Source organism: Sus scrofa, chromosome 7, assembly GCF_000003025.6.
Source record: "Sus scrofa isolate TJ Tabasco breed Duroc chromosome 7, Sscrofa11.1, whole genome shotgun sequence".
Taxonomy (NCBI): Eukaryota; Metazoa; Chordata; class Mammalia; order Artiodactyla; family Suidae; genus Sus; species Sus scrofa.
The window spans coordinates 67,559,019-67,584,203 of NC_010449.5; the positions used below are offsets into that span (position 1 = coordinate 67,559,019).

General features: G+C 35.9%; 1 protein-coding gene across 11 annotated transcripts in view; it reads right to left on the reverse strand.

Moving 5' to 3' along the window:
• Nucleotides 1-25,185, reverse strand: part of ARHGAP5 (Rho GTPase activating protein 5) — a 137,225-nt gene that overhangs the window by 64,782 nt on the left and 47,258 nt on the right. For all 11 annotated transcript variants that reach the window (XR_002345868.1, XR_002345867.1, XM_021099176.1 and 8 more), the window contains exon 2: nucleotides 17,346-21,233. Coding sequence is in view for 9 of the 11 variants with exons in the window: in XM_021099176.1 (XP_020954835.1) it covers nucleotides 17,346-21,065 (3,720 nt within the window). In the remaining 2 variants the exon portion in view is untranslated. The remainder of the gene's footprint in view (nucleotides 1-17,345; nucleotides 21,234-25,185) is intronic.

Genomic DNA, 25,185 nt, shown 5'->3' on the forward strand with positions numbered 1-25,185 from the left:
GTAAAATGTACAGAAAGGAAAAAAACTTAAAAAAAAAAAAAAAAAGAAAACATCTTTAGTAAAAGACTTGATATGACTGAAAAGACCAGAATAAAGTGCAAAAAAGATCCTAAGAGTTCTCCTTTCTACCATATCATTTCTTTTTTCTTTTGGTCTTTTTAGGGCCATACCTGCGGCATAGGAGTTCCCAGGCTAGGTGTCAAAGGGGAGCTGCAGATGCCAGCCTATATCACAGCCACAGCAACTCCAGATCCAAGACGCATCTAAAACCTACACCAGAGCTCAGGCAACACCAGATCCTTAACCCACTGAGCAAGGCCAGGGATAGAACCCGCATCCTCATGGATACTAGTCGGGTTAGTTACCGCTGAGCCATGATGGGAACTCCCTATATCATTTCTATGACATAGTTCAAAAAATACCTTTGCTCCATTTTATAAAGTTTCAATCTTCCCCTCCCTGCTAGCTACAGCTTCATAATGCTACTTGCTTTTGCAGATGAACTCTGCCTAAGTCTTCTGTACTAGCTGTCTACAATTTCTCCCCTTCAGTTCCCTCTTATACATACTCATATCAGTCTATCACTCTCAACATTCCACTAAATCTGCTCTTATTATGTTAAGTAATGATTGTTTTGCAATAGTCAGTTCTCACCTCTTATGTTACTTAACCTTTCTTTCAGCAATCACTCTTCAGTGGACCTCAGTCACCTCTACTATCTCACTTGCTCTCCCCTTATTAGTCCATTTAATTCTCCTCACCGATCTCGTAATACTGTAAATAACCCAGGCCTCAGGCCCTGACTGGGTTTTTTTCCTCAGTATCTATAACCAACCTCTTGGTAATGTCCTCCACATGCTGATAACTCAAATTAATACTTTAAGTATATCAGCTCAGCTCTTTCTTCTAAACTAGACTCATCTGAAATATTCTACTTCACACCTTCACTTAAATGTCTATATTTCTTAATATGTGCAAAATTGATCTTCTGATTTCCTTAAAATGTACTCTGTCTTCAGCCCTCTACATCTTGGCTGCAAGTAATTTCATCCTTTCAGTTGCTCAGGCTAAAATCTTGGGATCATCTTTGATCCCTCTTTTTTCCTCTCACACTCTACTTCCAAATGTATGAGATACAGAATCTAACGACTTCTTAACCATCTTCACTGCTAATTCCTTGGTCCATATGGCTATTACCATTTTTTATATCTAGATTATTGTGTTGACTGTTCAATCAATCCTCCCTGCTTCTATCATCATCCCATACAGACCATTCTCAATAAAGCACCCAGAATGATCCAAGCTTGAATGCCTTGAACTCTGCCCCTTTATATTCTGACCTCGTTTACCTCTACTTTGTACACTATTTTACTCACTTCCTCCAGCTACATGGCTTATTTGCTTTTCTAACAAGTAAGGTATGCTCCTAACCTAGGACTTTTTTCATTGGCTATTCCCTTTACCTTCAATGAGGCCAACACTTACTATAAAAATTTATAATCTTACAGTCTGTCTTCCCCTAACTCCTGCCAGTAATTCCAATCCCTCTTACACTGCTTTTCCTACTCACAACATTATATAGTTTTCTCATATAATTTCATCATCATCATCATTATTTTGGTAGAGGACCACTACAGTTTAAGCTCCACACCAAGACAGGGATTACTATCTACTATGTTCATCAACATACTCCAATGACCTGGAATACCACTTGTGAAAAAGGGAAAAGTACAAAGATACTCAAGGTCTCTTCTGAAACAATGAACTTAATTTGTGGATTAAATGATCTCAACATGTACCAAGAGAGAAAGAACAAATAGGAGTAAACCATCAAGTTATAGGCATATGCTGCTGAATTCAGTAAGCTTCAAAAATCCTAAAAGCATCTAGTTGGAAGAAACTGATGATAAACAGTGGAATGAAAATATCAGGCTAGCCTTAAAGTTCTAAAGAAAACTGGAAGGCCAGAAGACTCTTCTATAGGAATATTCATGGGAAAAAGATTTGTCGAGGACTCTTTGCCTAGACAGTATGTCATTCAAATGTATATAACAAGCAACTATAGATTTTTAAGCTCTCAAATATTTATATGATTAATATTTAAAGTACAGCATCCTCAAAGTCCTAAACATGTAATGAAACATCATCAATAATAACTCATATTTGGAATATCTGTTCTATGAAAAAATAAGAATAAACATTGATACTGTTAAACACAAAACTAATTCTAAGTTAAATGGTACAGCTATTAAATAATATAATCTATAATTCTGTGAGTCAAGCTACAAAACGTAAAAAATAATATACCAGAACCAGAAGCTTCAATCTATCCCTAAAAGGATGTCAGGGGTGGGAACGGGACTAAAAAATAATGTGATTATACTAATGCACAACAGGGTATCATGATATATTGTGAAGGAGTAAGGATGATAAACTGAAATAGGGATTTAATATAAGCAACTCAGAAACTAAGAGTTCCTCCATTTCGCTCTCTTTTTTTGGCTGATGAAGAATCCACCAAGTAGCAATAAATTATAGCAGAAATATGTACCTCTTTGGAAAGAGAGTAAGAAATTTTAAACTATCTCCTTTAGTTCTTATCAGATCAAGTATACCAAAAGTAATGATAATAAAGATAAGACAGTTGACTTTAACAGATTTACATATACTGATTATATGTTATTAAGAACAGGATAAATAGGAGTTCCCGTCGTGGCACAGTGGTTAATGAATCGGACTAGGAACCATGAGGTTGTGGGATCGATCCCTGGCCTCGCTCAGTGGGTTAACAATCCAGTGTTGCCATGAGTGTAGGTTGCAGACGCAGCTCGGATCCCGCGTTGCTGTGGCTGTGGCGTAGGCTGGCGTCTACAGCTCCAATTAGACCCCTAGCCTGGGAAACTCCATATGCCATGGGAGCGGCCCAAGAAATGGCAAAAAGACAAAAAAAAAAGAAAAAAGAACAGGATAAATAGTATAATCCCACTTCCATCAAAATAACCTATTTTAATATAAAAATTAAAAAACAAATACCAAACTATTGACAATGATCCTCTGGGTTTAGAGGTGGGTATAGAAGGAAAGAGAAAGAAAAGGTTGGAGGGAGGTTACATAGAATTTTCACTGTAAATCACACATTTCCTTTTGTAAAGAAAATACTTTTTGAAAAGATAAAGAGTATCTGTGGTAACCAAAAAAAAGATTTTTAAATTATACTTATAATATGTAAATTTTAATCCTTATCTTTTCAAAAAGGAAAGAGATAAGAAATCAACCCCCCCCATTGGCTTCCAGTTTGACTTTTCTCTAGTCCCTATATACTCTGTCTCACACTCAAAGATTCTCCACATGTTAAAAAGTTGAGAAGTTCTGCAAATAAAGAAGCCCATGTATCTTAACAAGCACTACCTACCCTATCTACTCCTAATATCCTCAACCCACATTTCACTGGAAAAGACACATAGGAACCCCCTTATCTTCAGTTACACCTCTAACTGTAAACACACACACACACACACACACACACACACACACACACACACACATATCCCTACCCTGATTCATCTTTTCCTTCCCACAATAACTGAAGTATCCCATGTTCAAACAGCTAATATTGCCTCCCTTCTTCTTTCATAGCATCAATGTTTCTCCCCTGGGTCCCTGTTATGACTATACAAATATTCTCTATTATCTCTCATCTTTAAAAACAAACATGGAAACAAAACCCTCCTTCGATCCCACACTGAACACTAGTTATGCCCAACTCTTGCTCCATTTCATAGAAAAACTTCTTGAGGATATCATCTACATCTACTCTACTTTTCACATCCCATTCACTCTTCACTCTACTTCCATCTAGTTTTCTCTCCCATTCCACTAAACTGCTTGTTAAAATGAGATACTTCTACACTATCAAATCAATAAGCGACTTTTCATTGTTCTTGAGCTCTCAGCAACATTCTTTCTTGACTACTTCTCCTCCCTGAACACTTGGTCTCTTGGCTCCCATGTCACTACTTTTTACTAGTTTTTCCTCCTTTCTCACCAAAGATACCTTTTTCAGTTTCAACTGCCAATAACTTCCTAGTCTACCCAAACTCAGTTCTGAGCCCTCCTTTCATCTCTAACTAGTCTCTCTTCATGTGAACTTAATCCCATAGCTTTAATTCCTTTTATATTTTGATAACTATTCCTCTGAATAATAGATTCACACATCTAGCCTTTATTCTTCCACCAGGATGTCAAAAAAGATATTTTAAACATAACATAAAAGCACAAAACAGACGTCTTGATTCCCCCTGCTCTGAAACTTTTTACCCTTAAGTCTTCTTCACTATCTCAGTAAATCTAAATCTATCCAACTGCTTAAACTATAAATCTAGGAGTCAACCTTGATTTTTCCCTTTCTTTCCAGTGAATGCATGAGAGGCCCTGTTTTCCTTTTCAGTACCTGCATCTTCACACAATCTAGCACATGATGGGTGCTCAGTCAACACTGACAGAAACAAACAAAATTATAAATAGGAACTAGGGAAAGCCTTTACCATATAAGATTTCTGCTAATAACTATACAAAGTACTGTTGGCTTTTTACTAGTTGTGTGACAATTTCATTATACCTAATTCTTTATTCCTATGGAGGTCATTACATAAATATACCTAAGCTTAAGCATCCAAATCTAATAAAATCAGCATTCACATAACATAATGATTCTTACTATAAAATTACAGGAAGAGTTAAACAAACAACTCTATGTGAATTCACTTAAATACAAAGTATTGTACTTTGAACAGTGTGTAAGACTGGGCACTGGCTATGTGCGTAATATCCTGCTAGGTATTGCTCAGGATAGGATACACAAACCACACATGTGAAAAACTACACTGAATACACACACAGTGAGTACAAGCAAACCTGGGGGCATCTGTCAATACCCTATTTGTGATAATAGTTTTGCAAGATGTTACCACTGTGGGAAACTGAGTGCATGGAATTTCTCTGAATTATTTCTTACAAGAGTATGTCAATCTACAATTTCCTCAAATTAAAATGATTTTTTTAAATAAAAAGGTCAATGCAATAATTCAAGCAAGAAGTTATGATAACCTCAACAAAGACTGTGATGATGAAATGGAAATATGTTTTACAACAGAATAAAAATCAACCAAGTAAGATTAACAGCAAGTAGCTTTGGCCCACAGTAGCTCCTTCCTGAAAATACATTCTAACTTAATCATAGTGAGGATAAGGAAGTAATATCTATGACCTGTGAGGACAAGCTTGCCTTTCCTAATGGGCAGGTAGAAACATTCCTTCTATGACTAACTTCTTGAATCTCCTAAGAATTTCCTTAAAAAACACTTTTGGCTACACAGCGTTTCTCAACTTCAGCATTACTGACATTTTGACATTAGCAGCATCCCTAGCCTCTACCCAACAGATATCAATAAAAACTCCCCACCCCAGTTGTGACAGCCAAAATGTCTCCAGGCATTGACAGATGCTCCCTGCATAACTGACCCTGGTGAGAATCATTGTTCTAGGCTAATAAAAACAAGAACTTAGAAATCCAGTCTGGGAAGCCTGAGACTTCAACTTAAAAAAAAAAAAAAAAAAAGCCAATACAGGAGTTCACACTGTGGCTCAGCAGTAAGGAACCTTATTAGTATCCATGAGGATGAGGCTTCAATACCCGGCCTTGATCAGTGGGTTAAGGACTCGGTGTTGCTGTGAGCTGTGGTGCAGGTCACAGCAGACATGGCTCAGATCCTGCATTGCTGTGGCTGTGGTGCAGGCTGGCAACTGCAGCCCTGATTTGACCCCTAGCCTAGGAACCATGAGGTTGTGGGTTCAATCTCTGGCCTTGCTCAGTGGGTTAAGGATCCGGCGTTGCCGTGAGCTGTGGTGTAGGTTGCAGACGCGGCTCGGATCCCGCACTGCTGTGGCTCTGGTGTAGGCCAGCAGCTACAGCTCCGATTCGACCCCTACCCTGGGAAACTCCATATGCCGTGGGAGCGGCCCAAGAAATGGCAAAAAGACAAAAAGACAAAAATAAATAAATAAATAAATAAGAGTCGGATTAAGTCCTACTGAGGACTCTTTCAACACATCAGCTGAGATGACATTATAGAGCTAAAAGTCATAAAACTATACCTGTTGTAGAAATGACTCTTCAGGAGTTCCCGTCGTGGCGCAGTGGTTAACGAATCCGACTAGGAACCATGAGGTTTCGGGTTCAGTCCCTGCCCTTGCTCAGTGGGTTAACGATCCAGTGCTGCCATGAGCTGTGGTGTAGGTTGCAGATGCGGCTCGGATCCCGAGTTGCTGTGGCTCTGGTGTAGGCTGGCGGCTACAGCTCCGATTCGACCCCTAGCCTGGGAACCTCCATATGCCGTGGGAGCGGCCCAAGAAATAGCAAAAGGACAAAAAAAAAAAAAAAAAGAAAAAACTCTTCAAGGGATAAGGGACAATTCATAGCATATAAAATTTCGGAGCACATAAAATTGACAACCCCATAAACTCACCTATAAGTTTTGGAATAGTTATAACTTCCCACTGATATAGAATTAGAGCAAGAACATGATAGTCTATGTTATACAAGTTCAGTATCTCCTTAATATATTAACTAAATATATTTTAACAATTATAACGAATGTACTGCAGAAATAAGGGCAACGTCAATAATTTGTGCTAAACATCTAATATGCTGCTATGAAAGTAAAGAAAAAACACAAAGTTTGAATAGAAAGCCATACTGAAGACATTTTACATTTGCTTTCAAATTAGTGAAAACAAGCATACCACAGATGCAACTATTTAAATTGCCTTATTAGAATATATCAATCAAAATATATTTTAAAAACTGACCATCTCATTGTATTTTACTCTGAATTTGAAAAGTAATAAATCATACTCAAAAGCACATAACAAAGAAATAGCTAATAGTAAAATATAGGCAGAAATACTCATATATCCACACTTAGACCATAAATTGATGTCGCAAGTACCAGAAGTGTTACTAAAGAAACCAATTTTTAACTTTCTGAGAACTTTTAGAAAACCTTAGAACTAATCAATCACAGGTTGAATATACTTATATTTAGCCATTAGCCAGTATGAAAGCAACAGCAATAGTTACAAAATATACCTCATTAAATGCTTTCCAAATGAAATGATATGAAAGAACCAGAAGTTTTACTAACCTTGATGAAATATAAAATGTTTAATTTTAAACAAAATCAAATTTACTTGGCTGAATTTCTGAGAGCAGAGCCCATGAGCAAATCCTGCACCCTTAGCTTTTGGACAGTGTTCAGGCACAGCAGGCATCCAGCAAGATGCCTGTTGAACAAAATGACAGTTTCCTTCAGTCAAAATAAATATAATTATTAAAACACACACACTTGGTTCTCTTATTACTATTAAAAAAAACCAAGCTGAAAGTTCCCTTGCAATCTAATGATTAGGACTTGGTGCTTTCACTGCTGTGGCCCGGGTTCAATTCCTGTTCTGGTGAGATCCTACATAAAGCTGCTGCACACCATGGCCAAAAAAAAAAAGGAAAAAAGAAGAAAGAAAGAGAATAGTAATATAAACAAGAAATATAAACAAGACAGAAATCTTGCCTGCAGTAGACACTGTGGTTTTCATCCCTTCGAAATTATCCTAATCTGGGGGAAGCCAACTTCACCCAGAGCTCCAAAGGTTCAGGCCTACATTCAATTGCATAATTGTATTCCCCTAGTTAGAGTTTACTGATTAGGAATGAATAGAGGACCCAACTCAAGGCAATGAGATTGGAAAACATGTTGGTTGAGGAGTCTGGGAAAGTATTTTCTCATATTTCCATTACAAAAGTAATCTTTACTCTCTGACCTAAGGAAGTGTCTGCAAGAAATCTAACCAAGGTATTCCCTCCAAATTAGGCAAAAAATAGAAAATCTGCAACTGTCAAGCAGTTCAGGACTTTGTTAAATGACCTTATTAAACAAAGTGCAAAACTATTCTATCTCTATCTGATCTTTCTAGAGTAAGCTTTTTAAGCACCCTATCTTTATTTAGCCATAACTCTTTTAAGAACTTAATTTCTCTCAGATGTGAACAGTGATGGTCAATTAAATGACTGTCAAGAGATATAGTGACATACACTAAAAATAAAAAGTAAACTTACCCTATAACTTATACATTCTGATATAGACAAACAGCAGTTCAACCTAGACATATTTTCACATATTTCATTACATTTATATTTGGAATGGACAATTTATAGATCTAGAGTAAATTCTAGTCACCACTCTTGGGCTGACAGTATTTTCAAAAGGGCATTTTACTTAACAAAGACCATGAGGTTCTAGAAGTCAGAAGTCAAATAATTCTAAACATAAGATTTACTATACTCTAAAGTATCTACCATATTAATGCCTTGGTATCAATTCACTATTACTAATACTAAATTTACATCTTGTGACTCAGTATACATATATAATTATCTCAAGTTTTTAAAGAAAACATACCATATTCTTCTTCCCTAAACAGGTTCCAAACCCTAGTATGATAGCTAAAGAAGCAGAATCTTCTAAGACATGATTTGATAAAGGGGTTAGTAAGAAGGGGAAAAATGTAGAGAAAATAATATGGACTGAAAAGAACATTTGGGAATACATTAGGTCTTGGCAAGTGTTAATATAATGAGGATGAAAAGATTCATGACCTAGAAACAAGAGAGGAAAACAACTTTTAAAGAAATGTAAAAATGAAAAATCATCAGAATATCAACTTATTCTAAATGCACCATAAGATTCACCAAGTATTTTACTCGTTACTATCTAAATCAAGCTGACAACACTGAAAAGGATACTGAAGAAAAAACAAACTAGCTTAAATAAAGATACACAACAGTTCATTGAATAGATGTGTTAAAAACTGGCAATTTTATCAATACAACTAAAATTCTCTCATTCAGTTTATTCTTAAGCACTATATTTCAAGCACCTGCAGGTTATGAAATCAGTTCAGTTGGTCACAAACAATACCTCTTTTTTTCATGGTAACAGACTAGAAAATCAAATTAACTTATAGTTAAGTATTGTTTTGTGAGATTTTCTTTACACAGAAATACTTATGTGTATAATGGGTTATGATTTAAGAAAATAATCCTCACTGACAGTTGCAAATCAAAAATGTCTTAGAGGTTTTGTTCTCACAACTAACACTAAACTCATTTTGGGGTATAGAACAAAAGACAAGTAAACATAAAGTCTTCTGATTGGTAAGAAGGAACAACTAAAGCCCACTTTTAAGAGAAACAGATCTCTGAGCTTTCCTTAGATGCTGGTAATGGCCAAAAGTTTTGTTTTTCCAGGTGTCCTAGAATCTGAGAAAATATTCCTAGACTGTGGCTTGTTCCCATGTTGGAATCAAGGAATGACGGTTAAAAAAAAAAAAAAGAGGTTTAGAGAGAGAAAAAAAAAAGCAGACTCAGGAGCTCAGGAGGAAATTAATCCTGCTAATGGGATAAAGGACTATTCTGAAATGCAGCCGGAGAATACTGGGATATTTCAGGCCTGAAGCATGCTATAACAGCATTTATTGAGCACTGGTATTTGTCAGAAACTTGAAACAGATTGTTCCAATTTCTACCACAATTCCAAAGAGAAATACTGTAATTCCTAATTTACAGTGAGAGAATCAGCTAAGAAACATTAAGTCCCCGCTTCGTTGCCTCCCTACCTTTAAGGACCATCTCGCTACTTGGCCATTCAACACTGGCAGTTCTCCAAGGCTGTGTTAGGCACTCTGTATTCACTCCCTAGGTTATTTCATCTATTCCCATCTCTTCACTATCTTCTAAATATATCTCTCCAACTTGGATGTTTTCTCTGAGGACCCATATCTAACTGCCAATTTGACATCTCTACTTTAACTCTAGAAGTTTTAACCATTTCCCAACTCCAAACCTGGCAAATTTCCAATGCTCTATGTCAGGAACAGTGTCATCACTGATAAAGATGCACAGCTAGAAACCAAAAAGATATCTTTCTTATCTCATTCATCGTATTCACCCTCCTCCCCATGCAATACATCATCAAATCTTATGAATATTAAGTCTCTCTCAAATCCATCCCATTCTACCCACTGCCAACATACTCCCACCCCATTCCAACTACTCAAAACTTTAAACATGATTCACTTAAGACTACTGAAATACGCCTACTGGTCTCTGTATCACACAACCCATACTTCACAACAAAACCAAGTAATTTCAAATCCATTCCCACTGTAATTTTAATTTACTCTTAGGCTAAATAACAATTCCTAACAGTGCTAAAAAGATCTGAGTCTAGTCCCCACTCTCAAGTTTCTACTACACTATTCTCTCTTGTAGATCAGGTGTCAGCAACCTATGGTCTAGAGGAGCAATCCAGCCTGCTGCCTAGTTTTGAAAACAACCATACTCATTCATCTATGTATTGTCCATGGCTGCTTTTGCATTACAACAGATCTGAGAAGTTACAATAAAGGCTGTATTACCTTCATAGTCTAAAATATTCATTATCTGGCTCTTACCAAAAGTTTGTCAACACTTGGCCTCAGATCAATGACTAGCCACAGTGACATCCTTTAAGAACATACCATGTTCCTTCTTACCACATGCACATCCTATTCATTCAGCATGAAATATTCTTCCATCCATCCAACCACTCTCCTAGTTAAGACCTACTCGCGATCTGACAAAATGACAAGTTTTGGGGAAGTCTTTACTCACTCTTAGACCAACATATCCCAATTCAGATTAGCCACATTTCAAGTGTTCAATACTTTCATGTGGCTTGGAAGAACAGCTCGAAGTCAGAGCTTGTGTGTTTGGGAGTTTTCTCTTCGACTGTATTGATCAAGGTCCATGTCTCTGGGCCAATACTACATTAGCTGATAGAATAAGAGTATACATCATCACCACTCCACCTCTGCCTTCTTCTTCAGAAGTGTCCTGGCTGTATATTTGGATTTACTCTTTATTCTTCCACATTTGTATCAGAATGAATGTGAAATTTTTTGAAAACCTCTGACACTTTGAATGAAACCCCACTGAATCTAGAGATGTGTCTGAAGAGCAATAACTTCTTTATGATAATATATATTCATAGATAGGAAGGCAACAGCTCCCCATATTTAGGTCTTCTTTAATGTCTTAAGGTTAAAATTTTATACTTGTTCACACAGAGCTTTGCACATGATGTTATAATTACTCTAAGGCACCTGATAATCTGCCATGCTTTTATAAATGTCTTCTCTGATTGTTTTTTCTAGTTGTTTATTGGTGATATATAGAGATGCAAATGACTTGATTATTGATCTAACATGGAGCTACTTTGCTCTTTTATTAATACTAACCATTTACCCTCCAGCTCCTTTTTGGCTTTTACATACACAATCATATCATCAACCAATAATGACAATTTTGTTTTCTCCTTTCCAATACCCATGCTTTAATTTTTTTCCTTCTTATTGCTTTAACTAGAATCTCTATATAATATTGACTGGAAGTAGTGATGGTGTATACATCTTGTCTTGTTCTTGGGTGAAAAGGGAATTGAGGAGCTCCCATTGTGGTTCTGCAGTAATGAGCCTGACTAGTAATCATGAAGATGTGGGAAAAATCCCCGGCTTCACTCAGTGGGTTAAGGATCTGGTGTTGCCATGAGCTGTGGTGTAGGTGGCAGATACGGCTCGGATCCTGCCTTGCTGTGGCCAGCAGCTACAGCTCCAATTTGACCCCTAGTCTGGGAAACTGCATATGCAGCAAGTGTAATCCTGAAAAAAAAAAAAAAGAAAAAAGAAAGAATTCATTTCCCTAATTAGGATAAGGTCTATTATAGATTTTAATTATTTGCATATTTATAGATATCTTTTTCCAAGTAAGTTCTCATCTTCATAATTTAGTAGCTTTCTCATGATTTGTTAAATTTTATCAAGTGCTTTTTATATAGTTTTATCTTTCTTTTTTGCTATTATATATCTATAATCCCTTATGTAAAACTCTTAAGATACATTTCAAATGATCATTGTGCAACTACAGATGTAATAAAAAAAAATAAAATAAAAAGAAAAATATTATAAAAGAAAAATGCAAAGCTGTGATTTTTTCATACTAGATATTAATGTCCATAAAGAAAATTCTAATAAGCCTTAATAGACAGGGTTAGAGGATACAAGTTCAATAGACTGCATGGGTTCAGAACAGGCCTCTGTCCCCAAGATGAGCCACTTAGGCTGGTGGATTTTTTTGAGCAAAGGCATCTGAGTCCCTTGGAGGTCAAGAGAAACTATGGGCCCTCACTAGAATTTAAACAGGGAATTTTTCCCAGACAAAAAGTTATTATCAGAGCTAACTTATCTAAGAAGGACCAATATCTAATTACCCAACACGTGTTCTTCTTCTTACTGTCCTGTGAATTACCCTCTTGTCCCTAAGAGCTATCTATATACTTCATTTTACCTTTCTGTCTTTGAACCTCTCATGTATGTGAGATTCCTGTATATGCAAAATAAAATTTGATTTTCCCGTTTAACAAAAATTTCAGTCAATTACCCATACTGTATAGCACAAAAAAAAAAAAAAGTCTATTAAGTAACCCCAACAAACTGTGGGTCAGTAATCTGCACTCAAGTACACTAACATACTTGCAATGACTTATACGGATATTCACTCTAAGACAAACAGTGAAAACAAGACAAACAGCAGCCTTAAATATCAGTTCAAATCAGGTCTTGCTACTAAGAACAAGGTAAATTGAATTATGCTGCCAAGTTCTAAAAAAAAAACTTTTGGTTTTCAGAGGTTACTGGATTTCAAAATTGCAGTCAAGGGTCTCTGGATCTGTATTCTATTTAGCATTTCTGCATATATACTCATAAGCAAAATAAGATTATAATTTTTCTTTCTTATATTATCCTTGACTGGTTCTGAAATTAAGACTAGATGACTTCAAATAATGAATTAAGGAATGTATTCTCCGATTCTTTTTATTTTCTGGATTTTAGAACACTGGATTGATCTGTTCCTTAAAAAGTCTCCTATAAAATTATTTAGGCCTGGTATTTTTGTGGCAAGATGTAACTACTACTTTATAATTTATTTAATAGCTACAGAATTATTCTTAGCTTTCTTGTCTAGGTAAATTATATTTTTCTAGGAGTTTAACTCTTTTAACTTTCAAATTTGTTGACATAAAATTGTTATTATCTTATTAATCTGATCTATCTTAATTATATTCCCTTTCTCATTCTCAGTGTTTATTTACACCTTGTCTTTTTATCTGATCAATCTTGCCAGATGTTTGTTTTGTCTATTTTTCTAGTCTTCTAAAATAATAATCTTTTAGCTTTGCTGATTTCTCATTTGGTCTCCATACCTCTTATCAATTTATAACTGAATGTGACAGCCTACAGAATGGGAGAAAATATTTGCAAATGATGCAACAGAGAAGGGCTTAATCTCCAAAATACATAACTTATACAACTCAACAAAAAAATAAACAACCCAATCGAAAAAATGGGCAGAAGATCCAAATAGACATATCTCCAAAGAAGACATAGAAATAGGTATTTCTCCAAAGAAGACATACGGATGACTAGTAGGCACATGAAAAGATGCACAACATCACTAATTACTAGCAAAATGAAATCAAAACTACAATGAGCTACCACCTCACACCAGTCAGAAAGGCCATCATTAATAAGTTTACAAATAACAAATTCTGGTGAGAGTGTGAAGAGAAGGGAACCCTCCACTGTTGGTGGGAATATAAGCTAGTACAACCATTATGGAAAGCAGTATGAAGGTTCCTCAGAAAACTAAAAATAGAATTACCACATGATCCAGCAATCCCACTCCTGGGCATATATCCAGGCAAAACTCTAATTCAAAAAATATATATGTACCCCAATGTTCACTGCAGCACCATTCAAGATAGCCAAGACATGGAAATAACCTAAATGTCCATCAACAGATGACCTAGATTAAGAAGATGTGATACATACAAAGCTACAGGAATCAAGACAGTGTGGTACTGGTACCAAAACAGACATACAGACCAATGGAACAGAATAGAGAACCCAGAAATAAATCCAGACATCTATGGTCAATTAATCTTTGACAAAAGAGGCAAGAGTATCAGATTGGATTAGGAAGATGTGGTATATATAAACAATGGAATACTACTTGGCCATAAAAAAGAACAAAAAATAATGCCATCTGCAGCAATATGGATGGAACTAGAGACTTTCATACCAAGTGAATAAGTGAGAAAGAGAAAGACAAATACCATATGGTATCACTTATGTCTAGAATCTAATATATGGCACAAATGAACCTTTCCACAGAAAAGAAAATCATGGACATGGACAACAGACTTGTGGTTGCTAAAGGAGACAGGGAGGGAGTGGGATGGATGGGGAATTTGGGGTTAATAGATGCAAACTATTGCCTTTGGAATGGATAAGCAATGAGATCCTGCTTTATAGCACTGGGAACTATATCTAGTCACTTATGATAGAGCATGATAATGTGAGAAAAAAGAATGTATACATATGTGTGTGACTGGCTCATCTTGCTGTACAGTAGAAAATTGACAGAACACTGTAAACCAGCTATAATGGAAACAATAAAAATCATTATAAAATTTAAAAAAGCAAGATTTTTTTTCCTGCACCACAGTTTGAAATTGCTGATCTAGATTATAAGTCCAATCTTGAATTTTCACTTTGATTCAGATACAGAAAAAATTCAAAGACTACATTTTAAAATTATGCAACATTTCCCTTTATCTATACAGGCTATGCCTTCTAGTCTGTACTTTTTCAAAATCAAAATTCTAGAATTTCCCAATCTTAAAAAAAGAACATGTGGTATATATATGCAGTGGAATACTACTAAGCCATAAAAGGGAACAAAATAATGCCATTCACAGCAACATGGATGCAATCAGAGATTATCATACCAAGTGAAGTAAGTCAGAAAGAGAAAGACAAGTACCATATGATATCATTTATATGTGGAATCTAAAATATGGTACAAATGAATATGGTGCAAATCCGAAACAGACTCACAGCCACAGAGAATAGACTTGTGGTTGCCAAGGGGGAAGGGGAGTGCAATGGACTGGGAGTTTGGGGTTAGTAAATGCAAACTATTACATTTAGAATGGATAAACAAAGTCCTACTGTGCAGCACTGGAACTATATCCAATCTGCTGGGATAGACCATGATGGAAAAGAATAAAAAAAAAAAAAAAATACACACACACACACACCACACAACTGCATCACTTTGCTGACAGCAGAAACTGGCACAACACTGTAAATCAACTATTTTTTAATTAAGAAAATTTTTTTAAAACCTCAAATATCAGCCTGCTAGCTAGACTACCTAATGCCAGTCTCCTCCCTACTTGGAATCTGAAGTCCAACACAATTTCCTTATGCTTAGGCTCTACCTTTGGATTTAAACTAGCTCTTCGTTTTAGTAGCCTCTTTATAAATACAGTAATATTTCAAGATATCCTGAACTGGGACAGTTTCCTAACATATCTAACTTGTTTAGTCACAATTCAATGCCTTTGTACAAATGACTTTCTCCACCTAAAATAGCTGTCTTCCTTCCTCGAATCCAATCAAAATACTCAAAACTGATGATTTACCTTTTTCATGAAATTTTGGGAAACTAACCCTATGGTGATCTCTCATCTTGTATTCCCTTTATATTTGAACAATACTATCACAAAATAGTGTAGATACTTTTTTATTTAACCGATTTACCACATGCCGAGTACTTACATCTAAATAATATGAACTTATTTCCTATAGCAGCCCTGGGAAGTATGATTATATTCAATTTCCTAGAAGGGGGTACGAGGAAGTTACATAGCTACAGAGCTAGTAAACTGATTCAAATCCTAGCAATCCGGCTCTAAACCAGGTGCTCTTAACTATTATTACACTTTGCTTCCTTAAATTGCTCCAGTAGGACTTTTCTAACCCTGACCAATCAGAGGGTACTGTCTTTCAAACTAACATTTAAGCTTTCTAAAGGATGCACATATTCCATTTTTTATATCCTTCGACAGCTTTTTGTACAGACTTAAGCATTTACCAGGTTTTTAGTGAATGCCTACAGAACTGACACAGAAGACAACTTATTAAGTCCAACTTACATTATGAAAATAATTTTTGGGCTAAGCTGCATTTAAATGCTCCAGCCTTCCTATAATGCTTAAAGGACAAATACCACGAAAAACTATTAAATAAATGATTACCCTTGGATAGACCCAAGGCATTTCACTGTTCATACACAAATAAAAAGCCCTAAAATATAACTGCAGCACAAAACACCTATGAAACTACACTGTAACCTGTTTTATCTTTTTAAGATCAGAGGTCCAAACATTTAAGTGACTCCAGATATTATAGCATATGAATCTAAAATTTAAATCAATGTTATACAGGCATATCTTGGAGATACTGAGGGTCCAGTCCCAGACCACCACAACAAAGCAAATTATCAAGATTAAGTCAATCACATAAATTTTGTGGTTTCCTAGTACATATAAATGTTATGTACACTAAACAACAGTCTATTAAAGTATGCAAAAGCGTTGTTAAAAAAAAATGTATGCCCCTTAATTTAAAAATATTTATCGCTAAAATATGCTAACCATCATTTAATCCTTTTGCAATAGTAACATCAAAAATCACTGATCACCGTAACAAACATAGCAATAATTAAAATGTTGGGAATACTGCAAGAGTTGCCAAAACGTAACACAGAGACAAGAAGTAAGCAAACGCTATTGGAAAAATGGTGCTGGTGAAGACTTGCTTGTTCAATTTGTTTTTAAAAAAAAAAGGTAGAATCTGAGAAGTACAATAAAGCAAAGTGCAATAAAACAAAGTATGCTCATATATCAAATTAATACTGAGAAACTGCTAAGTCAGAAGGGAAGAGAGATGCTTAGACAAACAAAAAACGAAATCACTCTATATCTGAGTTTCTGTTTAGAGAAGACATGTATTCACCTAGAACTTTTATGCTGAAGAATATGAAGTCAAACTTCTACTCCAAATAAGATAAAACACAAGTAAACAAAATGTAATAAAACAGCTGACAAAAATTAATCTGCCCTCACAAAATATTCAGAAAAATTTTAAAAGCTGTTAATTATATTTACTGAATGACATAAAGAAGCCTAAGTTCTCACTGATGTCAAATCCATTATCTTCAAAAAAATATTTTTAAAGTCAAAAGCAAACATCTTTACAAAATGTTACTAACCATAAATTAAACTTACCTTTTTATCTTCTTTTACTTTGTGGGTTTTCTTCTTCAATTTCTTATCATCTAACTCCTGGTCTGAAGTGATTGCAGGATTATCAATACCACCTTTCCAAGTTTCAACAGGAGAAAGAAGCGGATCTTCTTCGCTTCCACGATGTCTTCCTTTTCTCTTTGTTTTAGAAGTGGGGAAAGCCTCATCATCACTTGCATCTGAATGTGTTCTTCTGTAGTATGACTTGGCTTTACTAAACAGGGTCTTAGATTTATACTTGTATTTTGAAGGCCTCCGTTCCCCATGACTTTTTGAGGTTCTATCAGAAAATCCATTTTCTTCATCTCCTTGGGTGTTATTTACAAATGAGTTTCGAATTTTAATAATGCGATTCTGGCTATCATCTGGAACAACATATATCTCATCAGAATAGCCCTTCTGTTTGAAAATTGTGTCAATGGGTTCCGAATAGTTATCTGAAGGATCCATATCTTCAGGATGTGCCAAAGGCACCCGAGAAGTCTGTTTTCTTGGATTTTTACCAATACCAGCTTCAATTGTTTTTAAAAGGTTTGGATCCAATTTTTTCACGTTTGTCTTAGGTACAACTGGTTTAGGTTTAATAGGTGGAGGCACTTTATGGTTGCGTTCATGGTCATGACAGTTTGGGGTGCTGTGAATAGGATATTCATTTCCTTCCAAATCTAATCTGTATCTGGAACGGTCACTAGGTGTTGGAAGCAACTGCACATCATCCCCAATTGGACTATAAGGAGGTGGTGCTTCTGTATCATCATCTGAATCAGGGTAGTTGTTATAGGGAAAACAGTCTCTGGGAGATGGTAGGAAAACATCCTCACTTTGATGGGTTGATTCCCTTGTATTATCAGATAAATAGGAATTTTCTATCATATTTTTTTTCTCAAGAACATCACTGAAAAACAGCGTAAAGACCTCAGTTTGCCGATGATACTGAGATAAAGAATACAGTGCTGTAAATTTAGCAGTGATCTCAGTTGCGATGTGTTCTCCTTCAGTCATTAACTCCTTGATGGCCTCATTTTCAAAAAAGTCAGCTTGGCTGTCAGTAACTGCCACCAGTTGTACAGGAATAGTGTCCTGAACTTCTGAAAGAAATGCTCGAAGCATTCCCATTGATGCTTTTCGTTTGGCAGAATAAACTAATATATACCCATGAACAAGTTCATCTTTCCTCACTCCAATTGAGGAATGATATGATAATATTGTGATCTGTATTCGTCTCCTTTTTTCACCAATGATTTTATCAAGCATTAGAGAATTATTCTGTCCAGCTTGAGCAGCACTACAAGAATGAGAATCGAGGAAGGGTGAAAGAATAAGATCCACACTAAATGGATCACCACACATGGCACACATGACAATTCTCAAGTCAGCTTCTGATACATCCTTATTGGTGGGAACTGGGCTCACCACATCTAAATTATGTTTAACTGATTCTAATACTCCTCTTAGAGCTTGCTTTATTTGGGTTTCATTAAATTTACGAGGATATGTACCAGCAGGTACATCTACAAAAGGACACTGTAACTTGTTTGCCAACTGTTGCCCTTGGTGCCTGAGAATTGGTAGATTCTTGCTAATAGAATCTCTCTGATTAGCAAGAATTAATGTAAATGGAAGGTTAGCCATATACTTATCTTTTCTGATCTGAGAAGCTTCAGTTCTTATTTTTCCAATAAATTCCCCAATAAAATTCAGTGACTCAATGGAATTAAATACACAGAAGCACCCATGTGGTTTAAAGGCAGCAGTCCACAACTGACTTAAAAAGTAAGGCGACTTGGCATCAACTGGCCGAAGATCTAGTTCATAAATTTTTCCATCTAAGGTATACTCATCATCAGTGGATTGTGTCCTTATTTCATTTGCTAGTTCTTGGGCAAGGCCATCCTTCCCTAAAATGAAAAGGTTAACTTTATCTATATTGGTACTATCATGATACAAACGTAAGCGGCCATGATCCACCTGTAAAAGACTACTAGTGAGTAACTGTTCCACTTTAATGTCTGTGCAGTTTTGGCCACTAAGACATGTTTCTTTAGTAGGATGATAAACAAATCCTATATGTTTAAGTAGAAGAGATTCCCTATCAGGTGCAAGTTTCTGTAAAGCTTTATATCTAGGTTCTTCACTCAAAACTGTATGAATTTCACTCATTTTATCTGAACTAGGTGTTGCATTAAGATCTAAATCATAAAAAAGTTCAGAATGCTCAAAAAGCATTTCCTGAAACTCTTCTTTGGCTTTTTCAACTATTTCTCGCTGATGCCTACCATACACCTCTTTACTGTCAGTCTCAGTGATATACTTGAAGGCTTCATCCTCCATAACAAAGCACATAACTTCTTCCCAGGGTTGCCCAGGTGAAATGAACTGAATTTTTTCCAAAGTCTTCTTGAATTTTTCCTTCATTTCTACCCTCCTCTTCTCTGATATTAGATGTTGTACATGGTTCTGATAGACTTTTTCAGCTTCTAAAGTGCTCAGGAGGTCAAACGGGATCCGTCTATCATTAATTTTGTCTATATGGTCAGTTTCATCCCAGGGTGTTTTTTCTAGCACCACAAAACATAACTGAAAATCCGATCTCTTTTCCATTAATTTCAAAGCTTCTGACCAATTCAAATGTTCAATTTCTTCTAGATTTGGCAAAAGAGTGTTAAAAGCTCTTGGTAAAGTATTTATATATTCTTCTCTCCTTTTTCTTATATGTTCCTGTTTAAGTTGTTCTATATGTTTTGAGAATGTATTTCTGGCCTTTCTTGTTCCCTCTAAGTTGATGTATTCTTCATAATCAGGATGATTTTTTAATTTGTTACTAACAGTTTTCCAAGTTGCATGATAATCTCTCACAGTTTGCACAAGTTTTTCAAACTTATCTGTTGCTGTGACAACAAGTTGTCTCTGTGTTTTATAAGCATCCAGATAGGGAATAATTTTAGGCTTGCCACGAGTCTTATCCAACATTTGTACCAGTGCAGCAAAACATGTCTCAATGTTGACATTAAATCTTGCTGATGTTTCCACTACAAGAAGGTTCTTTTTGTTTGAAGCAAATGCCTGAACTTCTCTCAGATAATGATCCACACATTCATCACATTTAGTTGCTGCTATTATTACAGGTTTTTTCGATTTTGATAGTTGGACAAAAAGGTTATTCACAAATTTAAGTTGATCATCAAACTTCCTATTGCATCCCTGACTTACGTCAATGCACAATAAAAATCCATCTACACTGAGCTTCCCTTCAGGCATTTGCTTCTGTTCAAAGTCTTGCTCCAAGCCTAGCTGATCAGTGCAAATATACATTAGCTTTTCTGCTGACTGCAACTTAGAAGCAGCTGCACGTTTTATATATGGTTGCAAATTCGTACTCCGATGAGGCAAGAAAGTCTGGTCATCAATGAACTCAGTCTGTTCAATGACATGAATTCTGCATTCTACTCCATCTTCACCACTTTGTGTTATGTCACCCCAATACAGAAAATGATCATTGTTTACTACTCGTCCTCCAAAGTCAATGGTGCTAAGCACAGAAGTATGCTCTGGATAATATTCATCTGCTTTTGAGCGTACAAATCTATTGCACAAACAAGACTTTCCAACTCCACAGTTACCTTTGTCTTTTTCAGTCCCAGAGAGTCCAACTACACTGATAGTATAGGATGGGGGGCGAGGCTCTTTGTTTTTTGCCATCATAACTCTCTTGTCATGTCTCTATATTCATAAAGATAACCAGATATACTTCTCATTCTGAAAATAAAATAATCTCAAAATACAGATCCCAAATTTCAGAACTGTATTTGGTTCTTTGTATTTCCCTCATTTCTGTGCAGAAAGGTCTTCAAGATTGTATGGATCATCTTCCTAGAAAGAGGAAAAAAGGAGACATCTTAATCCTGAACTCATGTTGAATTATGTACATATTAAAAATGTTCATAACAAAGCATCAGGCAAGTTAACAATGCTACATGTATTTTAAGAAATCACCAAAGACAGTTGATGATTTACTGTTACAAATGAAAGATGACCTCAAAATTTAAGGCAAATCCAACAATTAAAACAACTAAATACAAATTTTAATGTGATATCACAAACTTTACAATAAACCCCTATTAACCAAATGTGCATTTTGTTTCTATTCCTTCCTATGAGTTTGAGGAAACTAGTCCTTTCCCCTCCCTCAATTTTCCTGCCTTCTCTGACTAGAGGCTATTTTTGATGATAACTAAAACATAATAGTTGCCTTAACAACTCCCTTTCAATTTTAAAAACCCATCTGCTTTCTATCACATGGTTCCTCAAAATTTGTTTCCTAAACCATAATTTCATATGAATTTAGCAAAATTTTAGAATTTAAAAAAATCTTCAATAAGTTTCAACACACTCCTGTGAAATCTATCAAATTTTACAACCAAAACCAATTAAAGATATCCATATACTTAAATAAGGAAACAGAAATAAATGAACAGTTAAGAAAAATAATGATGGTATTTAACTAGATCAATGGCTTCCCAAACTATCTAAAGTAAAGGCTAAATTTCAATTTCATATCTGGAAGTCAATTTTTAAAAACACTATGTGAGTTCCCACTGTGGTACAGTGGAAACAAATCCAACTAGTATCCATGAGGACTCGGGTTCAATCCCTGGCCTCACTTAGTGGGTCAGGGATCTGGCACTGCTGTGAGCTGCGGTGCGGGTCGCAGATGTGGCTTGGATCCTGTGTTGCTGTTGCTGTTGCTGTGGCTGTGGTGTAAGCCAGCAGCTGCAGCTCTGAATCGTCCCCTAGCCTGGGAACTTCCATATGCCAAAGGTGCAGCCCTAAAAAGCAAAATAAATAAATAAACAAACACACTATGAATGAGATCTTTAAAAAAAAAATCTAGGCCCCAATTTCTTATTAGGCTCAAGAGATATAAAAGCTGAAGAATTTTAAGATTACATGTTTGAGACAATCTTTTAGAATTATTTGATACACCAGCAACATCAACCTTTAAGAACCGCAAATAATTTAATTTAGATTATTTGTGTGGAAGCAATGAATCAGACTTATAAAGGTTTTATTTAGGGATTCCTCACATTCTTTTGAGGTTGAATTAAAAGCAATTCATCATTTCTACCACATAAAAATCTCACAAGGAAAATATCCAATCATGTACATCAAAATATGTGAAAATTATCTTCAATCCAGACAAAAATAAAAGAATATAAAGACTATTAGAAAAAAATAAGTTTAAAAAAAAAAACAACCCACTACCTGCCCCATATAAACAGCATTTCCACTACCCTCAAAACTACACCTATTTACTTATTTCTTTTTTTTATTTTGTCTTTTTTGCCATTTCTTGGGCCGCTCCCGTGGCATATGGAGGTTCCCAGGCTAGGGGTCTAATCATAGCTGTAGCCACCGGCCTACACCAGAGCCACAGCAACACAGGATCCGAGCCTCGTCTGCAACCTACACCACAGCTCATGGCAACGCTGGATCCTTAACCCACTGAGCAAGGCCAGGGATTGAACCCGCAACCTCATGGTTCCTAGTCGGATTCGTTAAACACTGCGCCACCACGGGAACTCACCTATTTAGATTATACTCCAAATGTCTATGCTAACAACTAATGGTAGAGAGAGATAGTTCTTATAATTTAAAATTCTATTATTTCTAGTATAATAATAATTAAAAATAAAATTTCAGATTTATTCTTATTTTAAGTTTATCCTATCAGCCTCAACCAAATATTAACAATATCAGAGCATGAAAATGTGAGAATAAGAATATATATATGTATGTGTGACTGGGTCACGTTGCTGTACAGTAGAAAACTGACAGGACACTGTAAACAAGGTATGATGGAAAAAAATAAAAATTGTTAAAAAAAATATTTTAACAATATCAGCCATGTGATATTTAAGCAAAATACTCTGCTGGCCTAAGCCACAGTCACAGCAACATAGGATCCAAGCTGTGTCTGCGACCTACACCACAGTTCACTACAACGCTAGATCCCCAACCCACTAAGCAAGGCCAGGGACTGAACCCACAGCCTCATGGATACTAGTCAGATTCATTTCCAATGCACCACAATGGAAAACTCCTCAGCTCGCTTTCATAATAAATAAAATATGACCATGTTGAGAAGCAACATTAGTAGAAAACCATGGATAAATAGAACTGATTTCAAATTTCACTCATATTACTTACTAATTTGATCATAGTAAAGCCCTAACCCTCTTGAAACATGGTTCTCCCATCTATAAAATGGGCTGATGGGAGTTCCCTTTGTAGCTCAGCAGTTAACGAACCTGACTAGGATCCATGAGGATGTGGGTTTGTTCGATCCCTGGCCTTACTCAGTGGGTTAAGGATCTGGTATTGCTGTGAGCTGCAGTGTAGGCAGTAGACACAGCTTGGACTCCCTGTTGCTGTGGTTGTGGTGTAGGCTGGCAGCTGTAGCTCCGACTGATCCCTAGCTTGGGAACTTCCATATGCTGCAGGTGTGGCCCTAAAAAGCAAAAAAAAGGTGGGGGGGGGCTGCCTATCTATACAAAATTTTTTTTTAATGTTAAGTGTCTAGCAAATAGAAAATGCTTAATAAATATTAGTTCTGGGTTTTTTGTTTTTTCTTTCTTTTTAGGGCCACATCTGTGGCATATGGAAGTTCTCAGGCTAGGGGTCAGGTCAGAGCTACAACTGCCAGCCTACACCACAGCCACAGCAACGCAGGATCCGAGCTGTATCTGCGACCAACACCACAGCTCACACCATGATGGATCCTTAATCCACTGAGCAAAGCCAGGGATCAAACCTGCAAACTTATGGTTCCTAGTCGGATTCCACTGCACCACAAAGGGAACTCTCTTAGCTCTGTTTTTTAAATTTGATTCTTGGAAACAAGGAAGCTGTTCAAGATTTATAAAAAATGATGTAATCAGACTGGTGACTTAAGTATTTACCTGGGAGCAGTATATATAATAACCAGCAGTGTAAGAAATTAAGGAATCCCACCCAATCCTATTAACTCTTATGAAGTAAGTTTTTAAAAATCTTAATGTGATCAAATTGTATATTTTCACTTAGCACTAAGTTTAACATTCTTTACCTAAACTGCATAAAAGAACAATTAGACTACTTTATGGATATTTACCAAAAAGAAAACAGTGATATAATTGGATAACAAAACTGTAACAATGATTAAAAGGGAAATCAGTTTGTGAAAATAGCAGTGATTCCATAACTAACAATTAAGAAAAAAATTTAAAACAGTAGAATGCAAGGTCTATCCTTCTATCTCACTAGATAAGCAAAAAACTGCAAAAGATATCCTTTTAAATGTATATCAAAAGAAAACATAACTAATTAAACACTGGAAATACATACAGGTTTTTATTATCTTCAGTAAACAAACATTTACTCTGAAAACTAAGAGTAGTTCAAAGAAGAGTTAAGACTGTCCCCTGCTCTGCAGCTTGAGACACAAAGTTATTAACAGAAATATCAACAATTCAATGTCGTATGAACCTGAAAAATTACAGAAAATTTTCAACTACAAATCTAATCCTTGTCATAACAGCCACATCTTCACTAATATTTTTTACATATACTTATCCAAACACATTAAAAGATTAATTTCTGCTCTCCTAGGGAATAAACCTCAAAAGCCTGAGATACTTCTCTAACCAAAGTTAAAAAGAGTAGAAACAAAAACACTATCGCAAAATGAGTTTTATAATTTCAGAAAGAAAAAGACCTTAAAAGTAAAGGAATATGAGTACAGGCATGAAGTCATTACCCTTTCATTGATCACTGAAAACTGGAA